The 12159-nt window shown below is 36.4% G+C and overlaps 1 protein-coding gene across 1 annotated transcript; it reads right to left on the bottom strand.

The window, feature by feature from the left end:
- Positions 1-6071: 6071 nt before the first annotated feature.
- On the bottom strand, positions 6072-7055 carry LOC131836782 (olfactory receptor 56B1-like). The gene has a single exon (XM_059182598.1). It carries the CDS (start codon positions 7053-7055, stop codon positions 6072-6074), a length of 984 nt encoding a protein of 327 aa, XP_059038581.1.
- Positions 7056-12159: the final 5104 nt, after the last annotated feature.

Below are 12159 nucleotides of genomic sequence, written 5' to 3'. Positions count from 1 at the left end.
GGAATAGTAATATTAACACATGACAAGCACCAGGCTAATAAAATACAATTTTGATATTATCTGCTCTCTCCTCATTCTTCACTGTTACATATAAGGAAACATGTTTTTGCATTAGACCATCTTCAATTCTTTACATCTATATTTTTCTTTTCATATGAGTATTGTTTTCTCCATGTTGTTTTTGCTACCCAAAGTCAAGGAAATAAAGTCTCGGCTCAGTATCTATGGAAAATAATCAAGGACAATTACACAATGATTTGGAGGACCACCGGGGAGGACAGAAAAGAAGCAAGAAGAATCTGGTCATTGATCTAATGGTGGAGAACAATTTTCTAACTATTCTCTCATTTTTCCTTGTCATGGGAATGATTCATTTCTAACTTCCTCCACTACTGAATAAGGATTCCCAGTTAGAGAAATAATACAGATGATCATAATCATAATAACATAATGCTGAATTTTAATGCCATATTTGAAAACTCACATTTAAGGAGAACACCCAATCCCACAGAATACTTCTCCCTTCAAGTTGTGTGAATTAAATCAAAGCTTTATTTCTGGAAAAAATAATAAGTAATTGATACATACTCAAAGCTCCTCTCCACTCTATCTTACTGTCTATCAAAAAGAGAAAGAAAAAGGAAATTCTGCCACTATCCCCTCTTTTGTACATCTCTATACATCTTTAATACCTTACTTCCTGGATAGCAAAAGAGTAAGCTGAATGCAGTCTGGTCCAAGTATTTAGGATCTCATTCAAGGAAAATCTCAATCCAAGAGTAAATGTGTATGTGCAGAGCCAACCTCCAAAACTTCCCTGATATCTGTATTATTGCACTGAGCCTTTAAAAGAAAAATTGTGTCATGTGCCCCAAGAGAATATTCCAGAGTACTGGAAACTCTCCACAGGGGTTGGTGTAGGGATTCCAATAACCTCAACTTGGAGGAGGAAAAAAAGCAAGAAATTTCCATTCTTAGTGCCCAAATATGGATATATAAATAAGTGAAAAATCTCACGTGAGTGTTTGTGTGTTAACATGTATGTACAGGAAGGTAGAGAATGAAAGTGAAAACCTGTTATTTTTAATTAAAACTAGAAATTAATATTTATCAGAGATTTATATTTCCTTTTTTCCCACTGCCCTGGGGAGAAATAGATCAAAAGCTCTTCAGCAGAGAATTTCTTTGATTTACACACTGATTCATTTTCTAGTTTCTTCTTTTATTTCATCTCTTCATTTGATTACTGTTTAAGGACAACCTTCTAGTCACCAAGCTACGGTAATAAATATGGATGCATGGCCCTTGGTTTAAAAGCTTAGGTTTGCCATGGAGGACTGGGTGTGGTGCATAAACAATAAATTTTGTTACGCTGAAAAGAAATTAATTAAAAAAAAAGATTAGGTTTAAGGGAGGAAAATGGTGACTATTAATGGCAATCTAAAAAATAAAGTCATGAAAAGTTTAGGCTTCTTACAGCTACATAAAAAATTGTGACAAAGCTGTGATCACCAAGACAGCATGGGACTGGCACAAAAATGGATCATAGACCAGTGGAACATAGTAGAGAGCATAGATATGGACTATCAACTTTATGGTCAAATAATCTTTGACAAAGCAGGAAAAAAATATACAGTGGGAAAAAGACAGTCTCTTTAATAAATGGTGCTGGGAAAATTGGACACCTATGTGTAGAAGAATGAAACTTGACCATGTGTACACCATACACAAAGGTAAACTCTAAATGGAAAAGACCTCAAGGTGAGGAAGGAATCCATCAGAATCCTAGAGGAGAACATAGGCAGTAACCTATTTGACACTGGCCACAGCAACTTCTTTCAAGATATGTCTCCAAAGCAACAAAAGCAAAAATGAACTTTTGGGACTTCTTCAAGATCAAAAGCTTCTGCACAGCAAAGAAAACAGTCAACAAAACAAAGAGGCAACCCACGGAACGGGAGAAGATATTCACAAATGATAGAACAGACAAAGGGCTGATATCCAAGATCTATAAATCTGTAAATAACTCCTCAAAATCAACACCCACAAGACAGGTAATCACATCAAAGAAGGGGAGAAGACATGAACAGACCATTCTCTAAAGAAGACATGCAAATGGCTAGCAGACACATGAAAAAATGTTCATCATCATTAGCCATCAGGGAGATTCAAATCAAAACCACACTGGGATACCACCAGTTAGAATGGCCAAAATCAACAAGACAGGAAACAACAAGAGTTGGAGAGGATGTGGAGAAAGGGGAACCCTCTTACACTGTTGGTGGGAATGCAAGTTGGTGCAGCCATTTTGGAAAACAGTGTGGAGATTCCTTAAGAAATTAAAAATAGAGCTTCCCTATGACCCTGCAATTGCACTACTGGGTATTTACCCCAAAGGTACAGATGTAGTGAAAAGGAGGGTCATCTGTACCCCAATGTTCATAGCAGCAATGGCCACAATCACCAAACTGTGGAAAGAGCCAAGATGCCCTTCAAAAGATGGATAGATAAATAATATATGGTCCATATATACAATGGAATATTATGCCTCCATCAGAAAAGATGAATACCCAACTTTTGTATCAGCATGGATGGGACTGGAGGAGATTATGCTGAGTAAAATAAGTCAAGCAGAGAGAGTCAATTATCATATGGTTTCACTTACTTGTGGAGCATGAGGAATAACATGGAGGACATTAGGACAAGTAAAAGAAAAGTGAATTTGGGGGAAATCAGAAGGGGAGATGAACCATAAGAGACTGTGGACTCTGAGAAACTGATGGTTTTGGAGGGGGAGAGGGGTGGGAGGTTGGGTGAGCCTGGTGGTGGGTATTATGGTGGGCATGTATTGCATGGGGCACTGGGTGTGGTGCATAAACAATTAATTCTGGAACAGTAAAAAGAAATAAAAGAAGAAGAAGAAGAAGATATGGTCCATATATACTATGAAGTATTATGCCTCCATCAGAAAGGATGAATACCCAACTTTTGTATCAGCATGGATGGGACTGGAGGAGATTATGCTGAGTGAAATAAGTCAAGCAGAGAGAGTAAATTCTCATATGGTTTCACTTATTTTTGGAGCATAAGGAATAACACAGAAGACATGTGGAGATGGAGAGAAGGGAGTTGGGGGAAACTGGAGGAGGAGATGAACCATGAGAGACTGTGGACTCTGAGAAACAAACTGAGGATTTGGAGGGAAGGGAGGTGGGAGGTTGGGTGAGCCTGGTGGTGGGTATAATGGTGGGCACATAGTGCATGGAACACTGGGTGTGGTGCATAAACAATGAATTCTGGAACACTGAAAAGAAATTTAAAAAAATTTTAAAAATTAAAAAAAAGAGATATGCCAGTGGGAGCCATACCATCCATTTGAAGAACATCTATGATGCTAAAATGCCACCAGACATGGACAACTTCTCTGAAGATAAGCCAGCTAAACACCGCTTTCAGAGCTGCTCAGCGTGGACTGTCACAGGGGACCTGATCTGGCCCAAGCGTAGTGTGACCAGTAGACCCAGAGAACTTCTGCCCTCCGAATCTTGGCATCTGTTGTGGTTTTCCTTACAGTGACAGAGCAGAATGGCTTATTTTGGAAATCCATGGTCTTCCCTTCTTACCTCTTCTCATAGTTTTTTCTCTTCATTTCTGTCTGGAAACTTCCAACTGGTGGTTCTTGAATAAATTTGTGAATTTTCCATTCTGTTCAACTGTAATATTCAGGTGATCTCTGCTGAAATAACATGTCATTTCTGTTTTGTTTCACTGAACATCATCTTTATCATGGTCATTTTTATTTAATAGAAACAGCATCTTCTTATATCTTTCATATATATACACTATGGAATATACAATAAATAATATATTTCATATATGTATACATATATATATGTATGTATATATATATATATATATATATATATATCTATATATCTTGTTATCTTGTCCTGAAATACTCATCATTAAAGAAAATAGTTTTGAGTCCATAGGACATTGGGTATTTTTTTCTTTATCAGCCTTTAAATGAAAATAAATGAATTCAAGTTTGTGCAGGAAGCCAGATTAATAAGGGAGATCCTTCACATTATTTTCATTATACCTGAGAACTGATAAAATTTACCATCTTGTATACCTTATATAACTGGAAGATGAATGAAAGCATACAGTGTGCAATAGAGCTGTTAGCATGTGGTAGGCCTATATCCCAAATTAATCCTCATTTTTCCAGAGATAATCAAGAGAATATGCCAACTATTGAATGAAATTCTCTAATCATGAACTCAGGGGAAACTAGCCTAGATCATAAGGAAATTCACGCTATTAGGGTAGATCTTATTTCTGCTCTTCATCTTGGAAAAGACAAGAACATTTTCAGGGCAATATTTTCCCTGGGATAAATATCCTGCATCTGCATCCTGGTCTACAGACTTCTTTATTTCTGTCCATTACGAATCTGCATCCCACCCACTCACCCTCCCCACAGGAGAAATGGTTCTGTAGGTAAAGCTTGTGAGTCAGTCAGGATCCTGGTAAGAAACCAAAGGCACACACAAATGTGAATCTGAGGAGAATTTCATGAAGTTGCCATTAACTGAGTTGTAGGGGAGGTTAAGGAAACAAAAATGGATGTTGAAAAAAATAATAGCAGTTTGATTCCTGGAGACCAATGCAATGACTTGATCACTGCCTTGTCCTGAAGGGGAGAGAATATTCTTTAAAAATTTTCTCGGATTCCACTTGGTTCTCAATCAGTTATGTGTCTGACTCTTGATATTGGCTCAGGACATAATGCCAGGGATGTGAGATAGCAATGGGCTACCCACTGGGTGTGTCCCTACTCTCTCTACCTCTTCCTCTGCTTCTCCACTCTGCTCACATGCTTTCTCTCTCTCTCTCTCTCAAAAAATAAATAAATAAATAAATGAAATTTTGAAAAAAATAAAAAATTTTAAAGAAAAAAAAACAACCTTTAAAAATGTTCTTTGATAAACTATACAAGCTGTAGCTATCACTGGTGAGAAGCCTGGCAAGTGCTTCAGAGGCTAGGAGAAGAATAAAAAACCCAAACTCTTGGCACAACCTCACCAGCTGTTAGAAAACAAAGGATCCTGGGTTGCACATTATATGAATGAGCTCCAGGGTGCAGATGGTGCAGAAAGGGCAGAGAGCAGACCTAGAGATCTAAATAGAGTGGAAGATAAATCCTTCTGTGCCTCTGTTTCTCTCTCTTTCTTCCTTTCTATCTCAGTCTCTGTCTTATTCTCTTTTCCCTCTCTTTGTCTTCTCTCCCCTCTTACCTACCTACTTATGTATTTGATCCTGTCACATTCTGTTTATCCAAGTTTGGTCATCTTTCCTTATTCAATCCGGAGCTCCATCATAGGTTGATTTGGCTTTGCTGATCTGAAATATTTTCTATTCCTGCCTCTGCATGCACGTTATTGGAAAGACACTTGTTCAGGCAGATAGACATTGGTCCCAAGTTACAACTATCAATAAACAACCATGATCTGTAACTCACATCCCACTCACTTATTTCCTTGGATGTGTGTATTACTATATACTTTTTATTTCAGATGGGAGATACAAATCATAAATTCTACTTTTTATTCCATTTGATTAGTTTGGTAGGAAGTCCTTCATTTTCTCATATATATATTTAGCTCTTGAGAATATTTTGGATCTACTGTGAATTATTTTTTGAAGATTTTATTTATTTGAGAGACAGAGATAGTGAGAGAGAGCAAGAGCAGGGAGGAGAAGGAGAAGGAAGCTCCCGATGAGCAAGGAGCCCAATGCAGGGCTCAATCTGAGGACCCTGTGATCATGACTGGAGCTGAAGGCAGACGCTTAACCAACAGAGCCACCCAAGTGCCCCGTGAATGGTTTTTATTCATTTATTCATTTTACTCATTTATTCATTTTCATTCATTTATTCTTTTTCAGAATGTTTTATAATGTTTTTAGGTGCTTTTACAAAGTGAAAAAGACATCCCAAAGGCATTTACTTTCCCCATCATATTTGAAGTTCTACTATCCATTTTAGAAGAAGTCAAGGTTCCTGTGTATCATGCAGAAGGTCTTTTGTGCCTTGTGTTCTTTTCTAGGCTCAAACAAAACACCTTTTGGAAGCTTGCCCTGAGTTCTTTAGTCCTAAGTGCATAAACTATAGGGTTGAGGGAAGGGGGGATGATGTTGTGCAGCACATTGAGTAAAACTGGAATCAAAGGAGCTTTGGGTTCTGCCAGGTGAGTTACTGAAACCACAACAACAACTGTGTAGAAGAAGAGAATAAGGATCAGATGGGAGCTACAAGTGCTCAGAGCTTTGGATGCAGCTTCAGCCGAGTTCAGTCTAAGTACAGAGCGCAGAATCAAAGTGTATGACAATATTATGAGACCCAGGTCAGTCCCCATTCCAATCCATGCCAGAATCAACTGGCAGATGCTGTTTGGCCTCCTGTCATCACAAGCCAGGCTAGTGACCCCAAGGTTAGAGCACAGGCAATGCTCAATCTCATTCCTGGAGCAATAATTACGCTGGGCTGCAAGCACAGGCACCGGAATGACAAACAAGCCATTTCTAAGTACCATGAACACCGTAGCTTTTAAGATTAAGGCATTGGTGACAATTGATGGGTAGCGAAGAGGATGACAAATTGCTACATATCTGTCAAAAGCCATACAGAGGAAGATACCAGACTCCATGCCAACAAAGCAGTGAATGGCATAAATCTGAGCAAAGCACTCAGGGAGGCTGATGACCTTGGCATCAAACCAGAAGATGGCCAAGATCTTGGGCATGATGGTGGTGGCCAGGCCCATGTCCACCACAGACAGAATGCTTAGAAAATAGTACATAGGCTGCTGAAGGGCAGGGTCCTGGCAAATGGTGATGAGGATGAGGATGTTAGCACCGATTGCAGAGAGGTAGAGTATTGCCAATGGGAAGGAGAGCCAGTGTTGCCAGCTATGAATGCCTGGGAATCCCATCAGGATGAACTCAGAGACCTGGAATTTGGAGCTATTAGAGCCTTTCAGAGATGCAGACATCTTTTCCTAAGAGAAAAAGTAAATGGTTTTCAAGGTTGCTTTCTTTGAGCAGAATTATCATCAAACATTGTTTTTAAACTGTCTCCATAGTTTGGTGCTGTAACAAAATGCATTTTGTAGTCCATTCCCTATAGCCTTTTAAAGTAAATGACAATGATGTTCTAGGACTTTGGTAGACATTAAAATTCCAAGGAGCAATTATCATTGTTGACTATTCATGAAGGATTCAGCATGGATCTCAAATCCCTATTTGCATTGTTCTCAGCCAGCTCAATTTGGGATCATCACATATATGTGATTTTTGTCGTTCTTGTTTTTTAAACTTTCATCATCTCTTCAGAAATATTGTGGAATCAAGTGGATGATCTTCTTCTTTTTTATCACAATTGTGCTTCAAGGTTTTATTAACAACAAGGAGATTTTTTTAATGTAGAATTATGGAAGATTACATTTTATAGCTGCACCATCCCCAGTTGCTATAGATGTCCACTAATATTTTATATAGCCTCCAAAAATGCTATATCATAGACTCTAATAATATACAAACATACATATGGTACATATTGGAAGAGGAATAACTTCTTTTATGTCCTACCTTCTATGGACTTTGGAGAAGATTTCAAAAGAATAGCTTGGAAAGCAAAATGTTCAGGGCCAAATTTGTCGATTTCAGGAGTCACATGATAGAAAAAATCATAGAAAAAATTTTTTTGGTTTAGTCTTAGAGACTCTATAAAGGCGTATAAATATATGATTTAGGCACAAGTAATAAGATGATTTTGATTCTAATTAATGAACAAGAATTACTTGTGCCTAATATTGAAGACACTGTCACTGTATGTTTTGATTCACGTTCAAAACTAGCCTCATCTTTTGTTAGACTCTTTTATTGTTTTTCGTGTACTTTTTGTTCTGTTCAGGAGCCAATTAGCAAAACTGGGAACTAACAAACAAACCTTTCCTATTGGTAAACAACTGTTTCCTTGTCCTGTTGCTTCCTCCCTTCTACTTCACTCAGGCAGCCCTTCCTTGAGCCCTGCTTCTGAAGCCTTACATGGTCATATTTATTTGCCTTTCTCTGTGATTCTTTCCTCTTGTCAGCAATCTGATTGTCCTAAAATTGGTATTCTGTTTCTTAAAATAATCCATACCCTCACACTTACATTCAAATAAAGTTTATATTCCTTTGTAGCACATGCAGCAGTTTGGATTTATTCCTTCTTTTAAAGTTTTATTTAAATTATAGTTAGTTAACATAACTGTAATTTTGGCTTCAGAAGTAGAATTTAGTGATTCATTATATATATATACATATATATATGTATATATATATATAACTCACACACACCCTGGATTTATTTTTGATATAATTACTTTTAAATATAGGAAAACGTATCCAAAAAAGATCAAAATACTCTCATGTTATCATCAGCAAAAGATGATTCCTGTTCACAATTGGATAAATGTTTTTTCCAGAAATTTCTTGCTACCTCTATGTTTGAATAAACATGCACTGCCTAATCATGGAGCAAATCATTCTTCTTCAATGGTAATGTAATTTGATGAACACTAAAGTCATCTAAATGAATTCATAGCAAATTGTGACAAAACAGATACAAAAAGCTTGGAGATGAAGCTGGTTTGACTTTGGACTATTAGGTCAGAATTCTGAGGATTTCAGCTTCCTAGCTCCATCTTGAGAGCTTGGAAGTGTGTGACCCACTGGACTATATGAAGCCTGGTACTTTTGCCAAATACTCATTTATAATTACACATCTTCCTATTAAAGACACAGCCTTGTATCTTTGATGTTTTCCCCTGACTGATATTAGTGCAAACCAATTAAGTCCCAGAAAGGAAACTGTGTTTTAATTTTTTTTTTTTTTTTTTTTTTTTTTTAGCAGTTAGAGATTAGCAGGACATGGCATGTGATCCTGCAATGGAAAACAGTTAATATATTCTCCCTGAAAATAACCTAGTAGCTGTTTTATAGATGAAATCACTTCTAGAGCACCATATAACCTTATATTCTCTCATTTTAGCCCTCACCCCCTTGAAAAGTTTCTCTAAGCCTCTATTTCCTGCCAGGATAGGGGAAAGAGTCCATCCCTTATGCAGGATACTGCCAAGAAAACATAAGAAAAGATTAAGGATGAACCATTAATCATCACATTGATTAATCATCACATCTGGGATTAATCAATGTGATGAAGCCAAGGTTTCAGTACTTAAGTGGTTATGAGCAGAGACTCACAGTCTGAGGTCCTGGCAATGGCAGGGGTTTCCTATCTGGAAAAAAAGACATAACACTGAAAAAAAAAGCTTTACACATGAGCTGAGGATGTGTTCTCAGCTGATAGATGGCATAAAAATTATGAGCTCTGGAATTTATGGGGAGTAGTAAATAGCTCAGGGATCTAAGGATAACAGACTTCCCTGAGAGACATGAGGAGAGAACAGCCCATAGAGAGAGGAGAAATCCTAGGATATTAAATCCCAATAGGTTAGGGGAGGAGATTAATTCATAGATATGTTTCCTATCAATAATACCTGAAATCACATATAAACAGAAAAATACATTCATTTATGAAACCATAATGGTCCTATAAAAAGTGGGCAGCTTTATTAGTGTTTGGATTGTTCTTGACTACAACATTTCAAGGGATTCTAAAATCTATGGTTATGATGTCATGCTTTAAAAAAAAACTTAGAGGAGAAAGTATTTATTCACTATGTATGGTGTTCTTCTGTGTTTACAAAATATGGTAGGCAGAGAATGATCTATAAACTGTCATGGTCCATGTTTACATGGAAACTGTGATCTAATTTGGACAGGGGAATAAAATACTAAACAAAGAATCTAACATTTCTTTTAACTTCAACTTCTTTGAAGTGGGAGAAGTGCTTTAATTCAAAAGTACCCAGAGTTATGATAGCATAATAAACGGAATTAAGTTAGTCTTGATGTCAGAGAAGGATTTACAGAAGAAGCACCAGTTTGTACTGAGGATACTTAGAGTAGGTCTTAACTAGGGTGTTTGTTTGATTGATGTGGATGAGGGGAAGGGGAAGGATTCCAAGAACTTTAAGATTCTGAAATGAGAGGATCATGTTAAATTCAAGGTAATAGAGAAGGATAAGTATGGCTGAAGCCCTAAACTGTGCTAGAAAATGAGATATGATGTGATATAGAGCTGTTGAGCTCATAACAGAGGCCAGAGACTTATAAGCAAATTTATGCTAAAATCAAAAAGGACCACTGAAGCTTTAAGGAGAATTAAGACCTTGCAGCAATGACAAGACCAGATTATATATGGCAAAAATAAATATAAGTAGATCAAGTGAATAGCAGTAATCCAAAGGAGCAATGACTGGGTGTTGAACTAGGATGGGGCCGTGGAGATGAAGCAAAGCGAATAGATTTAGAAGCTGTGGTAGAGGTAAAATTGATCATTTCTATGACCAAAGAATAATTCTTTTATTATTTTTAATTTTTTTTTCTTTAATTTTTTTTTCTTCCCCTTTGAGTAGAGTTTACAGAAAATGTTACACTAGCTTCAGGTATACAATATAGTGATTCAACAAGTCTATACATTATGCTATGCTCAGGACAAGTGTAGCTGCTCTGTGTCATTGTACAATGCCACTACAATACCCTTGACTCTGTTCCTTAAGCTGTACCTTCTATCCCCATCACTTACTCATTCCGAAACTGGAGGCCTGTACCTCCCACTTCCCTTCATCTATTTCACCCAGCCACCCACTCCCCTCCCCTCTGGCAACTATCAGTTTGTCCTTGTATTTATAGATCTGATTCTGTTTTTTATTTGTTTATTCATTTGTTTCATTTTTTAGATTCCACATATAAGACAAATCGTATGGTATATGTTTTTCTTTTTCTGACTTGTTTTTCTTTTTCTGATTTATTTCATGATACCCTCTAAGTCCATCCATGTTGTCACAAATGGCAAATCTCATTTTTCTTTATGGCTGAGTTATATTCTAGTGTGTGTGTGTGTGTGACACCTTCTTCATTTCCTTATTCATTTGTCTATAGATGCATACTGAGGTTGCTTCCCTATCTTGACTATTATAAATAATACTGCAGTAAACATAGTGGTGCATCATATCTTTTACAATTTGTGTTTTCACTTTCTTTGCATGAATACCCAATAGCATAATTATTGAATCATATGGTATTCTTATATTTTTAATTCTTCAAGGAACCTTCATACTGCTTGTCAGTGACTCTACCAATTTGCATTTCCATCAACAGTGCAGTGTTCCTTTCTGGAGATTTTAGATAACTAATTCATTTTCTTAATAGATCTATGACCACTATAACTTTACATTCCTTCTTAGATTGCTTGCAGTGTTTTTAATAGGGGCCTATGTCATCTACGTTTTCAGATGTATGGGTAAATTTGCTCTTGACATCCTCTTCTTGTTCACTTTGGTAAATGTTTCATATTAGTCTAAGAAATAAAACTATATTTAAAGCTGGTGGATGTTGTTTACTGTGCATGTCAGTCAGTTGCTTATGTTCAGATAGTCTATACTATTTATATTTTGCTAATTCTCTGCTCTTTAGTTGCTGAGAGGTTGTGTTAAAATATCCAACTATGATTTCATTGTGGATTTATCAATTTCCCCTTCTAATTCTATCCACATCTTTTGTGAGTATGTTTATGTGTGTATACTTCTATAATGATATTAACCATGTACAAAGTTAGGTATTTTTTCCTGATGGATTGCCATTGTAATCATTATGAAATTTTACATTTTATTACTCCTAATATTTATTGTGTTAAAATCTACTTTGCTGTTTACAGCCACACAAGCTTTTTCTTATAGTGTGTGTATATATACATATATACGTATGTACATATGTATACATATATAGTATATAATATATAATATATAATATATAATATATAGATGTGTATATATAAACACACATTTATATTCATGTATTTATATATAATGTATATGTTCATATATACATAATATATATGTAATATCTTCTAAAATAATATAGTTTCTTTTTTATTTTTTTTTAATTTATTTAACAGACAGATCACAAGTAGGTAGAGAGGCAGGCAGT

The sequence above is a fragment of the Mustela lutreola genome, chromosome 1, assembly GCF_030435805.1.
Source record: "Mustela lutreola isolate mMusLut2 chromosome 1, mMusLut2.pri, whole genome shotgun sequence".
NCBI lineage: Eukaryota > Metazoa > Chordata > Mammalia > Carnivora > Mustelidae > Mustela > Mustela lutreola.
Note: the sequence above shows the minus strand (reverse complement) of the source record. Positions and strands in the feature narration are given on the sequence as shown.